This window comes from Blennius ocellaris, assembly GCF_963422515.1.
Source record: "Blennius ocellaris genome assembly, chromosome: 13".
In the NCBI taxonomy this organism is placed as follows: Eukaryota; Metazoa; Chordata; class Actinopteri; order Blenniiformes; family Blenniidae; genus Blennius; species Blennius ocellaris.
Window position 1 is genome coordinate 16941379 of NC_137662.1, and position 26431 is coordinate 16967809.

Below are 26431 nucleotides of genomic sequence, written 5' to 3' on the forward strand. Positions count from 1 at the left end.
TATCCCATGGATATTCACTGCAAAGCAGACCCCTTCTCGGCGATGCACCGTGAGTATGCTGGAGGAGTTCAGAAAACACGCTGGCGTGGCTTTAATTCGCGCACAAAACGCATTTTCAAAGTTGTATTTTTTTTCCCCTTAAAAAGGCAAAAACTACAAGCTTAAATCAATTGAATTATTTCATGCTGTTTGCCGTTATTTGATTTCAGTAAACACAGCTTTGAAATATTTAAAACAACCTCATCTTTATTGGAGTGTTTATTAATTTATTCAAAATGACCTATTACCTGAAAGTGTGTATAAATTAAAATGAATAGTTATTCAAATCAACCACGTCAATTCCACGATTAATGAATTAAGAGTATAATATTAGGGGGGGGGGGGGGGGGATACTGACAAGCAGGTGGATGCCACACACGTTTAAAACATTTGGAACAATAACGCACATGGACATTGTTTACACTTGTTTTATTTTTTATTTTTATACAGTCCTTGCAACTTTATAGTATCGGAAGTCAGCTGGGATGTTAAAATGTAAATGGCAGAATAGAAACTCTTCAATTTAAATACAAAGCTTTTTATTACCTGTGAATTGGCTTCCACAAGACAAGTGTACTCTGTGTGTAAATTGACGCAAACGTGACAAAATATTTTTTTCCATCATTTCTTGCGGCGGATGAGAGTGAGGAGAGAATGAACCTGCCGAGAAAAAAAAAAAAACTGGGGCAGTCGTTGTTGGAAGTCTTCATTTTCCTCGTGTTTACCTCCATATGATATGCGTAAAGAAGACCCGCACTCCCGCTGAATTATTTATCCCTCCCCACTCGCACAATCCACGTTTGTAATACGAGTTATCAAAGCTTATTTTAATTATTTACAATAATTGTGCAAGGAAAATTAAACAGGGGCGAAACATAATATGTGCGCCATGTGTTGGGCTGCAGTAGAGGAGATGCCATTGGAAAATATCGGTTAAGTAGGCCAAGCGCTTTTTTGCTGTTTATATATTTTTAAATTATAGAAAAAAATTAAGCGTTCCATATGTAGTATTTAAATGTTCGCTTAATAACTTTGGGTTATTTGATTATTTAATTGTTATACCTAGCACTAAAATGCATTAATAATAATAATAATAATAATAATAATAATAATAATAATAATACACGCGTCGTACACGTGGTTCACACCGTGCGTACTAACGTTGATGTGGCTATTTTTCTAAATCAGGAAAAGAATACTGGTTCAATAGATGAGAACATACAGACGCTCCGAAACGAGACGAAATAAAAGAAGCCCCTAAATCGATGCTGGTGTCCTCGGCAGGTATGTAATGTTATGTCCCCTCGTGCTGCTGTTGTATCCCACGCAGGGCATGGCGGTGTGAACCAGCTCGGCGGGGTGTTTGTGAACGGCAGACCCCTCCCGGACGTGGTGAGGCAGCGGATCGTGGAGCTGGCCCACCAGGGCGTCCGGCCCTGCGACATCTCCAGACAGCTACGGGTCAGTCACGGCTGTGTCAGCAAAATCCTCGGCAGGTAAAAGGGTGGATCCACTACCGACAGAGCCCTATGTGTGTCAAACATCAATCTTCTATAGCTGCAGTTATATGCGCACCCAGCTCTATTCCAGCCTCAGTCATCGGTTATATAGACAGGTCATTTTTTCCCCACTCTCTCTCTCTCTTTTTTTTATTTTATATATATATATTTATTTTTATTTTATTTTTTACTGGAACACAGCAGTTTTGCGTCCCAGATTTTTTCTATCCATCGCCTGCAGCCTCGCATGACAAAAAAAAAAAGCATCATAATCATGAATTAAATGCGAGGAGGTTAGTTTGCAGCAAATATCCAATGAATTAAAAAAAAATGTCCAAGAGAAATGCGAGGCTGTGTGAATATTATATGAGACTAACGACTGGTGCCTGTGAGATTACTGTAAAAGTAACTTCTCAGGCACAAATTGTAATATTACCAGCGGATTGAGAAAAAACACACAAAAAAAACCAGCACAATGAGCTTTGAGCTAAAATTTAAAAAAAAATCTATATCATATGCGTATCGTCCCTGTATTTTTATAAATATAAAAGTAGGTCATTTATACTTAAAGAGCACAAATGCTGTGAGATAATATTTTCAAATATATTTTTTTCAGCTATCAGAAGGCATTTCAGAGGTATTTCATTTCACACACACTGAATGTTTGTCAATAACATTTACCAATAGACCACGGTGGCACGTCGTGCATGCTACTGTAAGCTCATGGAGACTAGAACCGAGGTTCCCCCTCTCCCCAAACTGTGCTCTTACAGCTAAATTGTCCTTTGTTCTGTCCGTCTCACTGCTCTTCTTGTTTTATTTTAATGACACTGCTTTTCGTTGAGAATCCGCTCTGTTCGCTTCCCAGCTGACACTCAATTAAGACCCATATAACTGCACACTTTTAGTCCAATTAATAGATTATTGCCGCCATCATACTCATAGGTAATTCTTTTTTTTTTCTTTCTTTGCTGTTATATGTACCTGCAGAAGGTCGTTGGAGATTTGTTTCCACACAAATGAGTTTTAAGACACTTTTTTTTTTTTCTCTGACTGACTTGATTGGATGCATCCAAGAACGCTCAATCTGTCTTCCCCCCTCATGTAGGTATTATGAAACCGGCAGTATTAAACCCGGAGTCATTGGTGGCTCCAAACCAAAGGTTGCAACTCCGAAAGTGGTGGATAAAATTGCAGACTACAAGCGCCAGAATCCAACCATGTTCGCCTGGGAGATAAGGGACCGGCTACTGGCTGAGGGCGTCTGCGACAACGACACAGTTCCCAGCGTTTCATCCATCAACAGGTAGGCGGGAAGAACTCTTATTATTAAGTCGATTTTTATTTTTATTTTATATAGATATATACATACATTTATTTTTTTATTTTTTTTAAAAGGTACCGATAGCCGCTCTAAGTGGTCACATTTTGTATTTGCAAATTTAACCATTCGGCGCAATATAAAAGTGATGCAAATACAAGGAGGGGGATAAATCATCTCCGAAATAAGCATTTACACACACACACACGCACGCACGCAAACACACGCGCGCACACACACACAAGGCGCAACTCCAGTCAATTCCAGCGGAGCCTATCCGGGGTGGTCTCACAAGTGCAATTCAATCCCCCTGTTCCACAACACAGCCAGCGCGGGGGCTGAGGCTGGGACCACGAAGAATCACATCTGTCTCGATAAAAACCGATCAATACCGCGTAACCAGATCCAGAGGCAGAAGGAAATACCCAACAAAGTCGTTCAATACGCGGACCACACTGCGACAGAGGCTTCTGCCTCTATTGCCACACAATTGCTGTGTTTTCCAACACCGAGGTGTGGAGCGATAACAGATCTGCATTTCAAGATTTATTATTAATAATAATAACAATAACAATAATAATAATAATAATAATAATAATAATAAAAACCAAGTTAATTCGATTAAAAGACAAACTTTTGGAAGTTGTTGCTGTGCGTAAAAGTACGATAAAAGAGTTTCTGTTTCCCTGAAGCAGCAGACACCCAACACCTTCACCTTTACACATGAGGCGGGACAAAGTGGACAAAGTGTCTTTAGACAGAGGACGGCTGGTGGAAAAAAATGGCCCGCCGCATGTAGGCAAAGTGAAAAACCCCCGTAGTGTGCTGCCAGTGATGAACTTTGGTTAGGAGGCACTGTTCCAGAGAGCTGGTCATCAGCATTACATTTTAATGAGCTGAAGAGAGTCTCATAACACATCTAAGCTAAATGCAGGAGATGGGTGAGTCATTACAAAAAAAAAAATGAAAAGGGGGGAAAAATAGAAATATCTGGCAGCTTTAGATTTTTTTTTGTTTAGTTTCAACAGGTTTCTTTTTTATTCTGTGATTTCAACGGAAAACAAAACAAACAAAAAAATGTTTTACTCTGTATTCATTAACGTTTCTAAAGGAAACATTACAGATAATGTCTGAAATGTTAGTTGTGTAACAGTTTAACTATGGGAAATCATGTCCATCGGAACTACACAGGCTTCTTTATTAATAATTAACATCAGCTTCAAAGCACAAATCAGCATCTTTCATGTTTTAAGTGTGGCCTTGCTAATCTCAACAGTTGAGACAAACTTTAAGAATATCTCTCCCTGACGGATGGTTTTAAAAAGAAGGAGTCACAAATTTGTATTATACTGCATAACATATGCAAGATAATCTCACATGAACTCCAGTTGATTTTACCTATAATTTGTAATATTACATTTGAGATTTATGTGTACATTTAAATTTGTTTAGCTAAAAGGAGGACTGGGAACCATGTGTAGGAGGAAAAGAGGAGAAAAAAAAAAGGAGTGCTGGTATAAGAGGCAGTCAGGGGAGAGACAGATAGTGGACCCCTGGTGGTCTCTGTGGTTAAAGAGATGACCTCTGCTCTGTTGACTAAAGAGGATGTCCTGGCTTTAAACACATTTTCCTGCATGAATTATTAAAGATTACACAGAGACTGGGTTGCACTTTGTTTTGTTGTCGCAGAGAGGAGTTTCCACATGCTGCACCATGCCCAATGGACAAAAGCATACCCATAAGCAGCTCTCAATCGTATTGATTCACATTTTAATATTTCTTTCAGGATTTTTATTTTTTTTAACAACACCCAAACACCAAAGTCGTTAATTCAGCCATCCAAATTGCTTATTCAATATCAACAGCATAGTCTCGAAACAAAGTCCTTGAATTTATGAGACTCCCCCGAGTCATGAGGTCAGATAACTGTTGTGGTGAGATGTTAGAAATTCAAATAAAATATTGATGTGTGTTTTCTGGAGGAGGCTACTAGCCTTTGTTGCCCTGCCTGAAGGAGAGAGTATGGAGGACACATGCGATAGTGAGGAGAATGAAAAGAGTCTGATGTACATTTTTGCCCCTGAGGAAGTTAACCCCATAGCTGCCTGACTTACAATTGATAGCCTCTTGCTGGTTTCTGCATGCGCAAGTGAGCATTTTTCGGCCTCATCTACAGGCCTCAAAAGAAAAGTGTTTTGTCTGCTTTTTTCCTGTCGAGTTCAAGGGTTTCCACATGGGATTTCTGTCACTTTACAGTGCTGCCTTTTATTGGATGATCTCATGTTCGTCTGTCAATCAAAAGATTACTGTAGTCATGGTTAAATTGAATGCGATCATGTCCCATAAGAGCTAAATCTGAGCTCGGGTAAATCCCACTGTACCTCTATCGTTGAATGAGTTACAGCAATTCTCACATTTACAAATAGATAATAATCTTTAAGGCTTTTGTTTTTCTTTCTACAATTATTTCCATACTTCCGTTTATATAATTGTTTTGAAGCGAAAGTGAGCAATGGGTTTAAAAACCTTTGAATGTGGAAGTTGTCTGAGCTCGAGCCAAAAAGATACCGTCGCTTTTACTGTTGCGTATAATGCGAAATTCACCATCTGCATTAGCTGTTCCTTTGCTTCCATTTATCGCCAACTTTTCCATCTGGTCATCCCGATCAATAGGCACTGATCCTCAGTGAGCCTGGGTGATTCCTGTGTGCACTTAAAACGGACAAAAACTACAACAGACACCCGAGAGAGTAGAGTGAAACATATAGAAATAGGAAAATGAACTGCAGAAGGAGAGTAAAAATAGAGTGATAAGAAAGAAGGGAGAAAATGGCTTTGAAAGACAGCCATTGTAAAGTACAGTAAAGCAGACGGCACATTGGAGAGTAAGGTGAGGGGAAAAAGGAGAAAAGAGGATGAAGGTGAGAGTAAAAGATCAGATTTGAGAGATGGAGAGAGAAAGAGAGAGCAAGGGGAAAAAAGAGGGAGAGGGGAGCAGGAGAGGGAGATTATTAGAGCTGGCCAGGTAGAGCCAGTGAAGCTGATCATTGAGGTGAATTGATGTGATTTCATGCTTTGTTTGCAAGATCATTCAGACCAAAGTGCAATGAAGACTTTCCCGCCACATCACATCTTACTGGTATAGGGACTTTATCATATTTCTAACCCCAGAATCCAGCTAGATTGAATCCACCATCTCAGGGGGCAGCTCCTATTCACACTCACACAGGAGCACAGAGATTGCCCTTAAAGCCCGGAGAGTGGCTATTTGTGAAAGGGGCCTGAATATGACGGTAGAAGCGCCCCAAACGATGAAGCACTTGTACATGCACAGGCAGTAAGTGGATGTGATGTGTTGAAGTGTCCCGTGGTGGCTGGTCCGGTGTGAAATCTCAATGCTCTGGAAGCGCTATTGATTGATCCGTGTCTGTTGTTCACTTTGCCAGGATTATCCGCACCAAAGTCCAACAGCAATTCCACCCATCGCCCGACGGATCTGTCACGCCGCTCTCCACGCCTGGCCATACCATAGGTGAGCGCCAAAGGGGCCGCGTTACAGATTAAAGCACGGCCAAATGGCCTAAACAGAGGCACGATACAGAGACGAACTCGAATGAAAACGTCATTCCATGATGTCCATTTACAAGTTTGGACACACTTGTAAAATTCAAGACACTTTAATAAGCACCAGCACAGACTAACACAGCTTTCTCTGTCAGTGCCCAGCACGGCGTCCCCTCCTGTGACCAGCGCTTCCAACGATCCTGTAGGATCCTACTCCATCAACGGCATTCTGGGTATCCCCCGCTCCAACGGCGAGAAGAGGAAACGAGACGATGGTAAGAAAAACACAAGACCTCTTTGTTTTCCCATCTTTTAAACTCTCCTCATCACTCATCTGCTACTTCTTTTCCTGTGTGTGAAAAGGATGGCATTTATGACAGCGCTGCAGCCAAGTGTGTTTTTGTATGCTGTCTCCAGTGACTTGTTATGTTGTATATCAGGCAGGGCGAGTGTTGAGGGAGTGCTGTGATTCAATCAGCCTTTCTGATGCCCTACATTTTACCATACAGATACGCCTACAGAGCTGCATCTCAATTTTACACCACCTCAGACGTATTGTAGATTCCCCATATAGCTGTCATACAACTATAATCCCCCTTGGCACGGCATCAGCCCCGAGCTGTTCTGGGTTCTCAATCCCAGAGAGCAGCAAAAGGCAGAGAAAGAAGATATTTTGTAATTCTTGGCCAGTAACTCCAAGCCAATAAATATTCTGTGCCATATTAATATAAAACGACATTTCTGTTAGACTCTGAACCTATTTAATTCTGAGGGGAAGCATTAAAACCAGGCAGCAAACATGAAAACATTCTATATTTTTGACTATATACTATAACTGTCAAGGAACTGCCAAAGCAAATAGACGTAGATACTCTGAAAGATTAAGAGGAAGCCTATTCGGTCCAAGCCAGAATTTTTCATTCCGAGGCAAGAGAGTGGACACACACTGCCTGAGGACTAATAGATTATCGGTTGTGCAAACAATTGGCTTTTTTAATGCCTATGAATTAACATGTCCCTGGTGGAGACTTGAACAGGTGTAGGAACAGACCGGTGGAGGCAGGGAAGAGGGCTGTGTGTGTGTGTGTGTGTGTGTGTGTGTGTGTGTGTGTGTGTGTGTGTGTGTGTGTGTGTGTGTGTGTGTGTGTGTGTGTGTGTGTGTGTGTGTGTGTGTGTGTGTGTGTGTGTGTGTGTGTGTGTGTGTGTGTGTGTGTGTGTGTGTGTGTGTGTGTGTGTGTGCGTGTGTGGTGTGTGAAGCTGATGGGATGATATGGTTGAAAATGATCTCAAAGAGCACTTATCAAAACAGGCCACTGCCTTCTTTTATGTTTCTGTCTCTTTAGTTCTCTGGAGTGGCAACCACTTGGATGGAAGGAAAATAGGACATTGTAAGTTGAAGATAGAACAACCTTTTCTTTTGCTCTGGTCTATCAGACCACAATACTCTCCTCTCACTTCTTGTTTTTGCTCGTCCAGGGGTAAGAGCTTATGACGTGTGATGTTGTTTGTTTTTGTTTTTTCTGATCTATACTCTCCCGAGACATTACAGAAAATTAAGTGGGAGTGACTGTAATACACCGAACACACAGTTCACCAACATGATTCATTAACTTTTTTCTACTTAATCTTAACTAGAAACGTTCCTCTTTTTTATCATGTGAAAAAAAATCATTTCTGAATTTTGTGTTTGATTATGTATGTTAATATTTATTTGCCACATCAAAAAAGCAGAAGCTGTCATTTAGTACAGCAAAGAATTGAGAATGTTTCCCATATAATTTGTGTGATCTGTTGCATGTCTGTAAACTCATCAGAGATTTTGAGCTTTAAAGTATTTTTCTTGTTTGTGTCGACATCGCTATAATTTGACCATGAAAAAAATACAACCTCCCAGTCCTTGTACTAGTGATGTTGTGATGGCAGCGGCAGTGTGATCCTGGTGTGAGTGAAGTCGGTGGTTGCCCTTTTAGGAAGAAAAAGGTCCCTATTACTGCAGGGCTGTAGAGATAATGTAGTGTGACACGCGTTATGTACACCAGGTCCCCGTAAGACGAGCTTCAGGGACATAGGTGCCATAAGAGCTATTAATCTGTCCTTGTCGTGTGTTATTGCAAATTAAAAGTAGCATGTTACACTGGACGGCTCTGAGTGAAGATGGAAGGGGTGTGTGGGGGATGAGAGGCAGAGGAGCATAGGAATGGGAGGGGGGGGCGAAAAGTGGATTTGTGAGAGGAGGAGGAGGAGGAGGGGGAGCGAAAGGTCCTCGATGAGGACTGAGCAAGAACTAGTTTTTAGGATTTGTGCAGGTGCAACTTTAAAAAGAGATATGTCCAGTATGTGTGTGTGTGTGTGTTTTTGTGGGACTTTGTGGTTTCTGATGCTTTTCACAAAGTGAACATAGTGACATTTAAAAAGAATTTGCAATTCCGCAGAGAAAAGCTATTAATTCACAAATTAAGCCCCCTCCCTCCCTCCGCCGCCCCGCCCCTCCTTCTATCTTGGATGTGCAAGCTATCGAAAAGACAAAAGAAATAGCCTTAAGGGGGGGAAAGAGAGAGTCTCAGTCCTATCTGTGGTAAGATTGGTTTGCATGTCTGCAAGCAGCGATACCAATTATGCCAGCGCTGGGAGAATGCGTCCCTCTCCTTTGCCCCCCCCCTCCACCCACCCACCACCACCATCACCACCTCCACCACTGCCGCCCCACCCTGAATCTATCCATAGCCAGATTTATTTGTATATCTCATTACGGGAAATGGAATGTTGTTCCTGCCAAATGCATTAATAGTGAAGTGGGGAAATTAGCCTGTTGTACAGCATGCTCTCACTCAGTCATTTAAACCTATGGTGGAGGTGGGAGCCAAGAGGCGACGGAGGGGATTGGATGACAACTGCTGTGTGATTATAAAATGTGTATTACATTGCGAGAAGTTAATGCACTCGTTTAAAAAGTTTGAGCCTTGCAGGAATTTTCTCGAGGACGACTTGGACGTGAATTAATAGGTACCAAAGCTGCTGTGATCTGTTCTATTTTCTTAAAAGAAACATGGTTTCTATTGGTGGTGCAGACCCATGTAAATGTACTGTTTTTCTCGTCTTGGCAATACAGTGACAGGTTATTCCTGACCTTGCTCCTGTTTGCAGTCAGGTTGATGTGACCTAAGTGCATGTTTCCCTCACCGTGGGTTTGCCGGGTCCTGGTTGGAGCCCGGTGGAGCTCTCGGGAGGACAGGCTGTAAGGAGCTGTGGTGATAAATTAGGTGGAGAAAGCAAAGGTCATAACTTGTGATTGTAGCGTGGGTGTGGGATGAGTGTAGAAGGAGCTGATGAGTGTGTGAGAGAGGGGGAAAAATGCGGTGTAGCAGGTTGTTCACTGACGACATAAAAGAATGAACGTTGGCAGCGAAGAGAATCATATCAACCTTCTTCAGTAGCATGAAGAAGAAAAAAAATGTACACCACAGCTGTTTAGATTTGTTCAGATTTGACTTGGCTTGGCCCTTTTGGCGATCGTCCAGAGTGTATCTTTTAACACATTTGACCCATTTGCTGCGTTTAAATCAGTTAGTGTATGGATTTGAACCAGGGCCTGCACTGGTTGACTAGTCAAGCCACTCCATGACAATGAGTCAATAGAGGATCACTTTAGAAAATAAATGCATCCAGAGCGAGACAGAAAAAATGGAATCATGAGAGCCATGATGGCTCTGATGGGGTGTGTGTGCAAGAGAAAAGCCCAGGTTTGAGAGGGGCCACAGAGCGTAACATAGAGACAAGAAGCTGTTAGAGCCCTGACAGTAGCGGAGGCACAAAAGGGTCCACATTGCATTCCTCCCCCTCCTCGGCTTTATCTCTGTGTTTCTCCTCAGCGTTTCATTTCTCCTCCATTGTGTACCTCTTCTTCCTGAGGCCTGGTGGCATAAACTAGTATTTGCATCAGGCAAAATGGCTGCAAGAGACCCCCACGTACAGTTGTAAACAACATAGAATGAGCTCCATCACCAAAATATAAAGAGAGCAAATTCACTCTATGAAGAGGAATCATGTCATAGAAAAGTCAATTACTGGCAGCAATGCCGAGAATTAATGGAGCGATGCATTACTCAGCTTGAAGAGTGAGAAAAGTAGGGATACGTTAATTGCATTTCCACAAATACTCAGCACAGAGGGTGGCTACATTAAATGATAGCTTGGTCCAGAGAAGGGAGATGAAGACAGAGGACAAGAAACATAGGAGGAGGTAATGGAGTCACAATAAAATGGGAGACAGTGCAATGCAAAATTATCCTTACATTAATTTAGACAAATTAATTAAACTTGAACTATCATAAAACAAGTAACGAAGTTATTTTAATGTGTTCTACTTTTTCATATGATAGTATTTTGAATTTCCTTTTTTGCTGTGGTGCGTTTTAAATAACATGTAAATATTAGCACAAATTCATTACGCAGTTTATGAGAAGAAACATATTTTTATGATAACAAACACATCAAGAATAAATCAGTATATTGTTTAAAAGAGACGTGGACAGCAGTACCCTGGAATCACAACCACAAACTTTGAATTCCAAGGCCTTCCAGCCACAGCAGATCCAGCTTTTAATGTATTCAATTCACAAACTGCTTTCACGTTTTGTTTTGGCTTGTTTTGGGTTTTTTCATTATGAACTCTCTGCATCACTCTGGGTCTCAGGATATAAAATGAAGTAAATAAAATACTTTAAAAAATGTTATTGACAAAGCCTCAGTGCTGCCAGTGAGCGCAAATATCAAATAAGCATCACTATGCCTGCTGACAGTCAGTACACTGGTTGGTGGTGCTAAATCGAATTAATAAAGCTCTTAAACACGCCACAACATAACAGGATCTTAACAGCCATGGCAGTGTTGCTGCCTCTCTCCTCTTTCTCCCCCACCCCACCCACCTCTCTCCTTTCCGCTTCAGAGGTTTCATAAATATAGCTAGCTTACAGCGAAGGAGTGTTCACCCTCTGGGTATACCAGTTTGTTTGTGCTCGCTCTCTCTCTCTCTCTCTCTTCCTCGCTCTCTCTCTCTTTTCAAGCTCAACAGCATTTTTTTTAAAACATCAACAAATGATCCGCAATTTGCAATAGCATCATTTCACCTATCAGCAGAGGACAAATAAGTAAAAGGCTGACTCGCAGCCTCTGATCTAGGGAACCCCATGTCATTGATTTACGGAGAGAGCCCAGCAGTGTGTAGGAATTCATTTGCCTTTCAAACAAGCCTCCACTTCGGCTCTTCTCCGAGTTATCTTATCACAAGAACAGGAAAGATGAAAGAAGGACATTAAGGGCCACCATGCCACCACAGGATGTTAACAGCCCCTTTAAACACAAGGCAAAACACAACGTCTTTGATACAATTGAGGCCTGCTGTCACTCAAGAGAGACAGACAGGCAGACAGAGTGAATATAACAACTTTTAGATCGTCTTATTACTAATTAAGGACGGTTTAATTTTCAGTTTCTCTCTTTGAGTCCCAGCAAAGTGGTAGAGTTGACATGTCTTTTTTCAATAAACTCTGACACACTTGTAAATTCAACCTTTGGGCAACATCCCTCCAAGTGAGGCATTTACTGTTTGCGTCTGTCCACACTTCTTCGTTGTGTCACTGCTGGTGATTCTTATTTTTTTATCTCGGCTTGTCTCCTCGCACTTTGGTGTTAAAACAAAGAGACGCAGTCAGCTGGTGCTGTGAGAGTGATAAGAGAATACCTGCTGAGACACCCGAAGGGGGTGAAGAAACACTGAGAAAACGAAACAAGTCAGTCAATGAGACAACACACAAGCACGCACACACACACACACACACACACACACACACACACACACACACACACACACACACACACACACACACACACACACACACACACACACACGCACGCACGCACGCACACACACACACACACACACACACACACACACACCCCATGCTCTGACAGTCGGGCTTCACACTTCACTTGACACACCGACTGTCAAAGGATGAATCTGATTTATTGCAGCTATCTTATGATATATGTCAAACATGAACCCTTAATGGCAAATTCTGAAAATAAATGATTTACTATTATTTCCATTTAAAGGCCAAATCAGTAATTTTTGGGCCACATAAATTTGAATTATATTCATGTGAATAATTTCACGGACGAGATAGAATATTTTGTGGGTTTGAACTTAAAATGACCAAACTCATTTGCTCCATGTTCAAAACATAACTTGTGTAAACAAACCTCCAATAACACCCAATTGCTTTTACATGGTCAGGTCTCGTGTGACAGACTGTTATCAGGACCCAGGCTTGTTTTTATCGTTTACATTTAGATAACAGAAGGAGCACCAAAAACAATCCAGTGGTGGGAATCTGTGTCCTTTTACTACTGGTTCGGAAGGCCTTATTAAGTGTGTGAGGGGGTGTTTAGTATGAGCATGGTCCTCTGGAGTGAATGACAAACACTTGCTATTGATCAGGCTTGCCTTTTTTTCCCTTCAGACCAGCTGATACAAGGTAATTAATGGCTCCATTTTCTGCCGTACCACAGAGAACAATTGAGTTTTGTACAGCAACACTACCACTGCTCCACCCCCAGCACCCACAAACCTTCACCCAAGGGAGCTGTTTAAAACAAAACAAGCAAATGTCAAAGCTAAAATATTCTTCCAACTCATGGAAGGAAAAAAACGTTTTTGTTTTTTTAAATAAATATTACACAAACCTAAAGTCAATATATTTTCACACACACACACACACACACACACACACACACACACACACACACACACACACACACACACACACACACACACACACACACACACACACACACACACACACACACACACACACACACACACACACACACACACACACACACACGCGCAGCCAATTGCAGCCCTCTATTCCATTCTCTCCATGGATCTATTTCTTGGTGCGAATCGGGTTCATCCTCTGGCCTCAGCCATTGAAAAAAGGTCAAGCAGCCGAGCAGAATGGCAATAACGCCCCTGAAATGGTACCATCAGTGGAACATGATTGATCAATTGAATTCCATAGCACAGAAAAATGTGGGATTAAGTAGAGTATTATACGCACAATGAGTTGAGGCATGATGTTCATTCCAAGTTCATTTCGCCTTCCTCCTCTGCTAGCGGATCAGGCAATCAATAGCGGCCTTGCATATCATATATCACCGCTGGCTCGCCCAGGAGAGAACATAATCTGCTGCAAATTTAGAATGACAGATTTGTACGAGAGCTAAAGCCCTCATCCGCTGTTGGTGGCGCAGTATAGGGAGGAAAGGGAGGGTGGTGGGAGGCAGCCAGCAGAGTGGAGGTTCCTGGAATGCTGGCTGCAGGTTTTAGCTTTAGATTTTTTTCATTTTATTTTATTTTCAGCGCTGGGGACATGATGAGCGAGCAGAGCGAGCGCTGCAGCCGCAGAGGTGGGCTCCCCGGCCGAGTTGATGGGGTCAGAGATCAGAAGAACGAGGGAAGCAGAGGCTCATTTGTTTATATAGAGTGTGACCAAGTGAGGAAATGCATACACTTGCCCTCGACGCCCCGTCCTCATTCGGCCCTGGGTACCGTCCATGCTCCACTCTGCTTTCCAAAGGAGAGGAAATGTGTGGGGGATGGAAGGAGAGAAAGAGGGAAGGAGAGAGGCAAGGGTAATACGTTCAGGAGGAAATAGTACAGTTAAATAATGGCTCTCCATTTCCCGCTGGCAGAATGAGAGGCTCTGTATGTAATCGCTGGCCCTACTTTCTTCTCCTGAAACACACGCTCTCCCTTACAAGTATATATTTGCACTTGAAGGTAATCCATCAATTACCATGGACCCATCAAATGATGACCATGCTGATGGTGACTGCGACTAGAGGTGGGGGAGGCAGAGAGCTGCTTCAGCGAGTGCATGTGTGTGAGAAACAGAGAGGTAAAAGCCACATCTGACGGTGGGTCTCCCTGATTTTACCACTGCTCCTTGAGCCACTATTCTCATACCGACTGAGCTCCAGAGGTCTTTGCGTCACGATTTTGTCACCGAGCTGGCTTGTAGGAATAATATCAAGTTAAACGACTGGAGCCATGTCCTGATGCAGAATGTCGTCGCCCTCCCTCCCTCCTTCTCCCCTCTCCTTCTTACTCTAGATGGCTCTGATGGCTCAGGCCCGGGCAGCGACTCTCAGGGCAGTGTGGAAAGTTTGAGAAAGCACCTGCGAGCGGACGCCTTCACCCAGCAACAGCTGGAGGCCCTGGACCGTGTGTTTGAGAGGCCTTCTTACCCCGATGTCTTCCCCACTTCAGAACACATTAAACCTGAACAGGTTGGAAACACATTTATTTCTCCTATGAAAATATTGAGCACAGCATCTTACTGTCAGTCCGTAGCTTGTGGCGTAATAATGAAATTAACTTCGAACATTTCTAGCGTTGTAAATTGGTAAAAAAAAAAAATCTGACACCAGTGAGAAAAAGTCTTGTGCTACTTTTTGCCAAAAGCAGCCTACGAGCCGACAACCGATAACCTTTATTTACATACTTTAAACTGTTAAACAACAAGAGACTATTAATTTTTCCATTGGAACTCTATGTGGGCACCCATGCAGCCTTAGCAGTGCCCTAATTGAGTTCATTTTCATCTCTGCGCGATCGTGGGGAATTACAGCGGCGATAAATCAGAGGGACAGCCCCTCAGCCTGCTATACAGCTCCTAATGCAGCTAATTACCAAAGTGATTTCTACGGCAAGATCAATACCAAAACGAATTGGAAATGACTTGCAATCACAAAGAGTGGAGGAGAAGGTATTAAAAAGGCGAGGGGGGGGAGAAAAACGGCGTCAGAATGGTCCAGAAAAATCAGTTTTAATTTAATGTAATATTAATCAGACTGCTTTCCACTCTTTCTATGCACCTCCTTTTTTCTCCCTGTTTCCAACACCCCCTCCCTTTCTTAAACTGGTGAAAAGGTGGGATATTAGGCTATTAGGGGCTTGTCTGGTGTCTGCGTCAGGGCATTAAAAAGCCATTTTGAAGAGGCCAGGCTGAATAGGCCTCATCCCTCCCACACTTCTGGCAGCCATGTGGTCAGGTCATTCAGGCCCCTCTGTGCTCGCCACTCGCCCTCCGCCCAGTCCTGCCCAGCCCTACCCACAGCCCATCTGCATGACAAAATGGCTCTTGTGCTGCGGAGGCCCAGCGGAATAGAGAGGAACATCCAGCCTAGTGCCAGGGAACAGTTGTAAGCAGACAATTAGAGTTTATCTGGGATAGAGGCAGACAAGACTGGGGTCACCAGCTCGCCCCTGTGGGACCCCAACCCCATTGAGACAAACAGATGCACACAAGCACTCCGAAACAAATACTCGCAGACACTACTGTGTGCACACACACTTATCCTTTCAAAGAGAATCGGGTCAGGAAGTGTCATCTCATTAACAAACAAGATTCATCTCCACTGCGAGCAGCTTGAACCACAGATTAAAATGAATAAATACTGAAGAGACTTGCATGTGGATCATGTCTTCTACAGTAGCAAAGCAAACTATGAGCGGAAACTAAAATATGAAAGACGGCTGGAACTGCACAGGATGTTGTATTGTGCTGAGAAAATAAATAAATAACAAGTGAAGACTAATAAAAGTCTAAAAGTCACAAAAACAATGCAATTTTAAGAAAAAAAAAATGTTATTAAACCCTGTTTTATGTGTTCATCCTCGAGGCAAAGCACAAAGGCCGATTTTGAGGTTGTACTCCCCTTTAAAAAACATACCACATGTCTCTCCTGTAACAAAGCCCTGAATGTCTCCTCCCTTGACTGGTCACAGGGATGACTGCAGTGGAGCACAAAGAGCCAGCTGACACCCCGTCCTTTCACTCCTCTTCCAATCCCTCTCTCATCCCTCTCTCCCTTCCTGCCTTCTCCTCAGACAAGCCCTAATGCATGCATACATCATCATAGGTCTTGGTAAAGCACAGGAAGCATGGTTGGGGGTCATGTTCATAGGAAATTTTCAGTAGAAAAACAGCGAGAGGATCACTGGTGTCTTCCTCAAATAAACCCAGGGCTTGTTTCAAACATATTCCATACATTGACACCTAAACTGGCAAATCTGCTCCAAATCCAAATCTAAAAGATGCTCGTGTGCAACTCAACGGCGATTTGAAGTAGATCATGGCCTGATCTGGTGGAATGTGAAATTTAACAGAGCCTGTGTGAATTACTCCTTTTGATTGCCACCTGCTCACGTGTGAATCTGTCTGCAGGCAAACGAGTACTCTCTCCCGTCCCTGAATGCCGGCCTAGAGGACGTGAAGCCGAGCCTTTCCACCAGCGCTAGCTCTGACCTCGCCTCCAGCGTCTCCCAGAGCTACTCTGTTGTGACAGGTACAATCTGACTCATGCTACATTGCTCCCAAAAAAGAATACACACGGCTGCGGGCTCACCCACAAAATCCACAGCGAGGCGATCAAACTTGAAAGTAGTACGTCGTCCGCACGGTATTAAATTGTTCAAAATGTTCTGGTCACCTCTCAAAAACCAGCTTTGAATGTTTTGTACAACTTTTACATTTTTCTCCAAAACCATTGCAATGAGATTTCTGCAGCAGAAAAAGGTTAATAGTGTCATCTACAGAATACCTGCATAAATATTGACACGATAATCCCAGCAACGCAAATCAAGATGCCATCACTTTGAGCAAATCTTCCCAAACAACGTAAAATCACTTGATGGAAAAAAAAAAAAAAACTTTTCAGGGCACTTTTTTCATCCTCTATTAGTTCTAAGAGATATATCATCTGAGTCCATTAAAATCCCACAGCTCTCTCGCACACTGTTGTGTTAGCTTGGATTGGCCCGATAACAGATTGACTCGGAGCACTTCTCATAAGAGACAGCTGCTGTTCTCACCATGACACGACGTTGTCATCAAAGGCTATCATAGCCTGTTGATTGACAGCGGCTGGAATAGCAGTGTGGCTGGCTGGCTGCCTCACGCTGTGGAGGGAGTGTAAGAGAGAGACCTGAGACCCAGGCAAGAGGCAGACAATGAAAGAAACACTGAAATTACAAGGGTGTTTTTTTTTTCCATCTCATGAAGCGATTGCTCTTTGCAGGAGTAGCTCCTATGAAGGACCAATAAGTAAAGGCAGGTGTAGAGCATTGGATATCATGTAGTGTCTGTATCATATAACCTGCACCATCACAGCCTGTTTTGCACGGTGGCTTCTCTTGCTTGGCTGTCCATGTTGATCACCACCTGGTTAATTGAAATATGACTTCATTGTGACTCCTTGAGGGTCTTTTCCCAGGAGAGGCGAGGCTTACCGACGGCCACATTGACTCTAGAACAATATGCCAACCTTTTAATAAAAGTCCCATAATTATGCTGTGGGAATCGGAGTCAATGAGTCGACTCTGTGTGTATGTGTGAGAGAGTAAGTAAAGACGAGGACAGCGTGATTGAAAACTGCAGCAGGCCTGCTCATATGATCTCTATAGTCCAGCCCCGGACTCGGGCGCAGGGCTATGGGAAAAGAAAGACCCCCTTTTTATTCCTGAATATGTGGGAGGTAGCCATGCCCCAGAAAGTTGGGCCTCAGGAGAAGAAAGGTGTGTTTTTGTCTTTTATGCTGGGCTCCTCCTATGAAAGTGGTCTCGCTCTGGGGAGCACACTCATAGCAGGTGGCCTCAAAGCCACCTGGGGTCCTGGGGCCCCCTAAAGCGATACATGTGAGGGCCACGGATTGTATGGAAGAGATGAACTGACAACACTTTTTGCAAAGTGGAATATGACGTTTTTTTTTTTTTTTTTGGGGGGGGGGTGGTCTGGTTTGAAGCCATTTGAAAAATGTGTTTGATTATTTTGAGCCGCAAATTAAACTCAAGTAATATCCAGTGCACATTTATTACTAGATTTTCACGACTATGCAAACTAATGCATTAGGCATCTGATTGTTGAGGTTATTAGTGCAAAATATTTTTTTTTACGCCATTAGCAAACCCTGTAAATAGGAACGTACGCCAAGGCTGAAGAAATGCTAAATTACCTTCCTCACTTAGTCTGGGATCCAATTATCAATAAATTATGCTCTCAGACAGTATGAAGCGATGAGATTATATTCATTCTTTAAATGTTTTCTGCACCCAATTAAAATGCACCCACTTATTGATCTTGTTGATTTTTATGTCCTGAAATTTGCATAATCTATTAAAGATGAATGATTAATGAAGTGCTCAGTTTTGCAGTTTAGGGGCGCAAGCACAAGCTATGTCGGCCATGTTTGCGTCCCATTTACCCTAATGTGTGAAAGAGACAGTTACCTAGGAGGGAGGGCGTTTTGCAGCCAAGTCATAACAAAAAGCAGTACAATGAACCGTCGGTAATGCTCAACAAGAAGCACAATTAAAAAATTATTAATTCATGCAGGAGCATTTGCTGCAGTTGTAGTTATTTTGAAAGAAAGAAAGAAAGAAAGAAGAAAACAAAGGCAAGCTTTCTTATCAACAGGTAAAATAATAGTGGCCATGTCTGATTGAATCGGTTTTTTTTTGTGTGTGCAGTTGATAAACGTACGTGTGTGTGTGTGTGTGTGTGTGTGTGTGTGTGTGTGTGTGTGTGTGTGTGTGTGTGTGTGTGTGTGTGTGTGTGTGTGTGTGTGTGTGTGTGTGTGTGTGTGTGTGTGTGTGTGTGTTGCATTTCTTATCTTATTTTTCTCTTCTTCTCTTTCTCTCTCTAACAAAAGTAAACAACTTACAGTATCCTGCAGATTGTGTACATCTTTGATTCAGTTATTCCGATCCTGCCAGATGATTTATACGTGGAACAAATTATGTTTCAAATACTTTTCCATAGTTTAGCAGGGCGGCGCCCAATGAGAGCTCAGTGGCGTCGGAGCAGGCTGGGCAAGATAATCATTCTCCACAGAGCCTGTGGGACGGGCGGGTGTAAATGGGCTCCCCTCTGACCTGGTAAAACTCACAAGATGAGAGCTGCTCCTTAGTTCTTTCTGTTTTTATCAATTTCTCATCCTTCTATGAGTAAAACGTGACAAAAATTGTACAGATGAAATTTTTGATTAATTTACACACTGAAGTGTGGCTGTTGTAGCGTTTTGATTTTTTTTTTTTCTTTTTTTTTTTCTTTTTGAGCTGGCAGTATCAGCTTTTCTCTGCTGGGTGGCGAACAACAAGCAGCCACCTGACCTGCCGTGCCTGGTGTGTGGCCTGGTGACAAACGGCTTGTCTCAACTCAGTTCACGCCTGCAGCCGCGAGCTTGGAAATTAATGTTTATATCACCCCCCCCCCCCACCACCACCACCACCACACAGACAAGCACACATGCACACAAATAGCAGAGTATTCTTTGAAGACACAGTCAATAATGATTGATGTTAAAGCTGTGGATGTGGAATTTAAATTTAAACTCTTCACTCATTCACAACTGAATGGAGCTTTTAGCCGTAATTGTACATAAACACAACGGGAAGAATGCATGCTATGTTGTTCATAAGGCAATTATTAAACAGATTCTAACAACTCCTCTCTATATACGTTCCTCGCTAATAAAGGGAAGTTTTGCTTTGAACATAGTGTAAAAAATAGAATCGAAGCAATTCTCCTTAGATGGAATGTCAGCTCCTCAAAACAAGAGTTCTGCGGGTAAATGGTTCACGCAGCAAAGTTCCTCTGTGTGCGTTTAAAAATGAAATGCTCACTTGGGGGAAGTCTGTTCTCGCTATGTCTGGAAGCATCACTCTGCGGACTGTTGTAGGTTCTTAAGAGTCCATTTCTATGGTTGATGGGGTCTGTAGACGTGGTATCAGTGGTGGAGCACAGACAGATGTTGGAGAACTCTATACCATCTCCCCTCTCTCGGAGATGTGTTTGCTGGGGAGAAAAGTCCCCAAGGACCCCGAGTTTATCTTCCATCTCCATCATCAGGGCTTGTGATTTGACAGGCTCCCTTTACCCGGGCGCTGCCTCGTCTCCAGGACAATAAGCAACACCATGTCTGATTAGTTTCAGAGTTCAGTGGTCTTGAACGCAGCATTTGTATCGGTTGTTGTTTCGTTGTAACCCCTGTCTGCCTGACAACGTTTGCTCGCGGCGTTGAGAAAACAGAGGCTTACAGGAACATGCGGGAAAACTCAAGACACGGCATTAACAGACTTGACCTCATGTTTGGCAACTTCATTCTCATCCTAACGTTCAGATTAATGTCCCAAAGATGAGGTGGGCAGTATAACCTGACAACAAGGTGCTCTCCAGGATGATGATATATTGTGACTGCATGAGCAACATTCACTTAAACAAGCCATCTCAGACGATAGCTACACAATCTGTGTTTGAAAACCAGGATACTCCAGGACTGAGTTATGTTTTTCTTAAACTAACAAAAGCAAAATATGACATGTTTTTTTTTTTTTTTATTCTTTTATGGCTGTTTTCTATGCAATCTCTTTGTTGGCTTTGTTAAAAATTCATGTTTAATTTAATGATTTAAGCTGGCCGTGATCATGAACAGAGATAAAAGCAGCAAGGCATCAGAATTAGGTGTATTAGTAACCACATTTTAATGGTGTTCTTGACAGAACCAAGGTGATACTTTCTTTAGTCCTTCTCTTTTATCAGTGTGCTTTCTGAATGTGTAATGTGGCTAAAAAAATACTTAAAGACTCTAAGATTTTGAAAGCTGTTTTAACTTTAAAGGCTTTAACAGATGACATGTTAGCTATAATTAACTGAAGAGGCGAGCTAAGCGCAAGGGATTTGCCATCATTCCCCAACTGCAGACCCAGTTTTCTATAAATGTCTTACATAGGCTATTTGGACAGTGCATTTGACAAAGTTTTGGCCCATCCAATTAAATGTAAAGCCCACTCATTAGAATATCTCAATTCATGCCAGATATTCAAGACAACCATTCTTTTTAATGATCTGATCATACATTGAAAATGTACAGTTAAGACCATGTTGCTCACACTGTAGCAGAGACAGCCGCCTGAGATGAGAGTGTATTTACTGTAATTGCAGCTCTTGACTTCTGCAAATGTCACACAGACAAGGAAGGGGGACTGTATGGGAAAGCAACGAGTTACACTGCCTCACTATGCGATATTAGGTTCTTCGGGGCCGACACTGCTGCGTCCCCTCTCCATAGAACAGCCTTTATCTTAATGAGGAATCGCAACACACAGTCCTGTTGTAAAACAACAATGATGAGGGAAGCAGCTAATGAGGCTATCATGGTGTCGGGAAAGAGCCATCTCTCCCCACAGGGCCCAGCGAACAGAACGAGCTCCGCGGCAGGCAATGGAGAGGCCGGAGACAGAGCTTACATTGATTGCATAGGTCTGAGAGGCAGAGCCGGTGAAATGAAAGACGCCAAGACTCATCAGCTAAATTAGATCAAAGTGTAGAGTTCTGAACTGTCTGCAAGCCGATTGTTTGGTTATTTGTGGGAGTGATTTTGTTGTGAGAAAGCAGCCGTGAGATTATGTTGTTTGTTTTCCCAAAACCTTGGGGAAATTTTTAACGCATTTGAGCTTGATTGATCAGGCGCGATGTGTTGTTGCAACATTTCACTGGTGTATGTTTCCACTTAGTTGAATGAATTACTGCTGGGTGCGTGCGAGATTATTATTATAAGCCATGTAAATGAACATATCGGGAGCTAAAGACTGCTTATCTATTCTGTATTCATATATGAAGCGTGCTGGTAGGTTCTTAAAAGATAAGTTAATGTGTATTAGCAACTGCACTTCTTATGATGTTGCTCATCCTTATGGCTTCGGTCTGATAAGGATATGGAGTCCGGCCTTGTGATTTCTATTATCTAATGGCTGTGATATGCTACGTGCATGATAAGGTTTTAATATTTTGCAGGTTCTTGCCTCAGTTGATTAGTTTTTCTATAGGTTGTTTACTCATGTATATAAACCCATCTAACCATACATGTGAGCGTCTGACATGACTATGCACGCAGTACGTATAAAGTTGTAAATCTGCATTTTATCAAGTTTTTTTTCTTCTTTTTTTTTTTCTCATCTGCCAGACTCTCACCCATCATATCCACCTTCCATGTGTGTAAAGAGAGAGCCCCATGAGGCATCTTTTGCCCCCTTCACCCCTTCCTCTGTTGGGGATTCTGCTCTAGCTGACATCTTGCCCCACCAGTCCAGCCTCTCTGTAGATGCCTCCACTCCCAGCTCCCTTGCACATGGCCACGGCCCCTGCTACAGCCAGTATGCCAGACGGCCCTTTATAGCAGGTACAACTTCAACCGTAAGGCCCCGTAGGCAGATAAAAAGAAAAATCAATCAGTGTCACTCTGTTCAGCTTATTTACATCTGTGTTCATTTTTAAGCTGTTTAATCACGGACCAAATTGAAGCCGCCACCTCACATGTTGCTCTGTGGCCCTGCTGTTGTGCACACAGGACCAAAACTGACTATTTGGCCCTCATTAACCAGGACTGCTCTCTCACCCCCTGCTTTCCTCCACATCTGACCCGTTGCTCGTTCTTCTCGTTAACAATAGGCCTCCCAGTCCTTTCCTGTCTCATGACAGACCCAAAGTAGGGGGTTGCAAAGGCAGAGATGTGGGGCTGATGCCGGGGCCTGGTTGGACCTGTGTGCCCCTCCATCCAGTCAGGCTCGCTGCTGTCACTGTTAATTATAGGACTGAATGTGGAGCAAAGAACACAGAGAGCTCTCATTGGTTTGATGCTCTTGTCATTTTTTTAGCCATTTAAGGTATTTATGTTGAATTATTGTCGTGTCCGTTTGGATCATTTCATCACAGCAAAAAAAATACTTCAGATCACATAAATGCATTCAGTGATAGCGGTTGAGGTTTTGCGTTTGTCATAACTAAAATTCAATAAAGCAGGTGAACAGATAAGTTGAGCAATTATGTGGCGAGAGATAGATAGACAACAAGCAAGCCCAAGCATTATGATACAACATTTTACATGTTTTTTTGTGTCCTGTCAGCATTTTTGAAATATTGAAACTGACACCTTTGAACACTGATCTGGTTTGCCCAAATAAATGGCTCAGTGATAAATTATTAATTAATAAAATTATTCTCTTCATTTCTTATATAACCGTGACTATTCATCAAGCAAAATACAATCAGTTGTATCTTCTCTGTTGAAGAGTACCAATGCAATGCGGCGCGTCCTTGTCTTTCACCACAGGTCGAGACATGGCCAGCACCACCTTACCTGGCTACCCACCCCACGTCCCCCCAACAGGACAAGGAAGCTACCCCACCTCCACACTTGCTGGAATGGTTCCTGGTAGGTGATTCTACTCCATCTTAATGATGCCATTAATTTTACTGTCCGGGGGGTTTATTTTCATTAGTCCCCGACAACAGTATCCTGTAGATGTCGAGGTCACTCAATAGTGCACATGTACACTAACAGAAATAGAAACATGAAACACGCCCTCGCTATTGAGACAGTTAAGAAACAAAGCATTGCTCCTGACTCAAAAGGATTGAAGCAAGCTTGTTATAGCTTTGTTAGACTGCGGTTAGCGTGTGGTTAGCGTCTGTGGATGAGGACATTAGATGAACTCGATAGGCGATCACCACAATCAGTGGCCGTGAGATAGGACAGTTCCTCTCAGTTACACTCCAGCTCCCAGCGCTCATTACCCTCGCCATGTCCACACAGCGCACTCTCACCAGCCCCATCGATAAACACTGCTTTTGCTCCTCTCCTCGCCTCCCCGGACACCCAGGGCTGCAGAGCGTATCTCTTTCCCCTCTACTTAACCTGCAGTTCAGGTTCACAGCAAACAGTTAAGGGTCAAAACACAGAGGCGTGGAGGGCCTGTAAATATTTAAATCACTATCTCTCTCAGGGATGAGCTCAAGTTACACAACCAGCAGTGAGGATGCTGCAAGTGTGTCTAAATCTCGCCCCCAAAACAACTGAACAACACAATTCCCTTTATAGCTTGGAAACATGTACCTCTCGCACTGACCAATAATCAAGAAGCATTTACAAGTGAACTCAGTGTGCATGAGGGTAACATTTTAGTACATAAGCAGAGGTAAAAGCTGATGTCTCAGATCAAATTGAGAAAATAGTTGTGCTTTATTAGTGCATGCCACTGGAGAGTTCTTATGGATATGCAAACCCAACAATGCTTACAAGCACGACAACACACATGCCTTCGTTTCCAGAGGTTGTGGGGTTTTTCATCCAGTGGCGAATGACTAAGATTTAGTGAGCGGCTCCAAACACTGTTAAAGTAAAGGCCATTCTTCAGCAGCTTCATAAAAAACCCAGCCTTTATAGTCCCATAAAAGAAGGAAACCTGTGGACCCACGGCATCGCTCTCTGATATCCCCTCAGCCACCCGTCCTTCCCACCACAACCCGCACAGGGAGGACAATGAGAGAATGAGAGTCTCTGAGAAGCTATTAGGGAGTTTTGAAGCGGAGCATCATCACTTTAAAGCAGGACAAAAAGCACACAAGTCCTGTGTTCGAAAAAAAAGAAACAGAGGATATCCTTAAGGCTAACAGAGGATTAATAAAACAACCAATTCACCTGAAGGGACTGTGGAGGGGAGCTTTACAAGTGGCTACAGCAAAAAAGCTTCACAGACACTGCTGTGTAAGTAACTGCAATGAAACTTGGAGAAACTTGATATTATAATGCCACGTCAGATGGATTTCACTTTGGACTCCGATTATGCTTCAGATTTATTTTTGTTGATTTTATTCCTCAACTCTTGCTTATACTCACTCGTGTGATCGTATCAACAGCGATTCTAAATTAAATGTAATCAGAGGGGTAGTATCTTACTAAATATTGTGCAAATTTATATTGTTGGCTCTTTACCGACGATCGTATTATTTGTTCTGCAGGAGGAGATTTTTCTGGAAATCCGTACTCTCATCCACAATACACGACTTACAACGAAGCATGGCGGTTCAGCAATCCAGCATTACTAAGTAAGTGACTTTGCTTTACGTAATCATAAACTTTTATGATGATTAACAAAAACTGAAAATAAGGTACCTATCACAAATGACAGTAAACCCTCCAGGGTCTGAATATTTTCTGTCCCTGGACCTATACATATTTGTTGTACGTGACGTTTGACCTCATGGTTTCCAACGGCTCGTTCTTCTGTTAACTTTCAGGTTCCCCTTATTATTATAGTGCCGCATCCCGCGGCTCCGCACCTCCCACTGCTGCCACTGCCTACGACCGTCACTAGTCACCCCGGAGACCAGCTCAAACTGCAGGGCCAGAGCTTCGGCCTCCATATTGTCCCCGTTTGAGAAACACTGAGGTCGAAGGGAAGCGAGGCGAAATCCCAAACAAAACCCCGTCATCTTGCGTCATGTGGAAGACGGAGGGGCGAGGGGCGACGCCGGTGCACCCAGCTTCAGCGTTAAACACATTGGGTCAAAGGGCCCCTCCCCACCCACCACCCACCACCCCCCCACCCCCCCACCCCTCGGGCATCTGGAAACTCACCTGTCACATGCCCTCCCTCCTCAAAAGGCCCGAACATTTCCTGAATGACTTTAAGAGATTATATAAATATATATATTATAAAATATAAATTGAAGAAAAACAGTGTGAAGAATACCCTGTGGAAAAAATATTGTGGGTTTTTAATTTTGTTCCTTTGTTGCTGTTGTTGTTGTTGTTGTTCTTTTATTCATTGATCCTCACATTCCTTTATGTAATAAACTGCAGTATTCTTCTGCTCCGAAGAGAGATGTCCAGGGGAGATGACAATGGTCCCATAGCTTGGTAACCTTGAGATTTGATGCAGTTTCGTGGGGCCCCTCTGACACTCTCTGAGACCGAGGCTCCACACTGTTGAACGGGCTTTACTCTGGTGCTTTGACTCTGTCTTTTGTTCCCATTTCTCCAACCTCACCTAAATTATCAGGCAGGCCCACAACTTCCATCCCCCCCGCAGACCAATAGCAACATCACT

At 42.9% G+C, this 26431-nt stretch overlaps 1 protein-coding gene across 4 annotated transcripts; it reads left to right on the top strand.

Moving 5' to 3' along the window:
- On the top strand, nucleotides 1–25760 carry pax2a (paired box 2a; the record flags this gene model as incomplete). Of its 4 annotated transcripts, none has more annotated exons than XM_080507091.1 (10): nucleotides 1–49; nucleotides 1370–1535; nucleotides 2647–2844; nucleotides 6306–6391; nucleotides 6579–6698; nucleotides 14597–14772; nucleotides 16713–16833; nucleotides 23653–23754; nucleotides 25341–25427; nucleotides 25620–25696. In XM_080507091.1, 10 exons carry the CDS (start codon nucleotides 7–9, stop codon nucleotides 25694–25696), a joined length of 1176 nt encoding a protein of 391 aa, XP_080363217.1. The 4 variants fall into 4 exon arrangements, with proteins under 4 accessions (XP_080363217.1, XP_080363214.1, XP_080363215.1 ...); XM_080507088.1 differs by having other exon boundaries at nucleotides 7–49; nucleotides 6579–6722; nucleotides 25639–25760; XM_080507089.1 differs by having other exon boundaries at nucleotides 7–49; nucleotides 25639–25760.
- Between the last annotated feature and the right edge of the window lie 671 nt (nucleotides 25761–26431).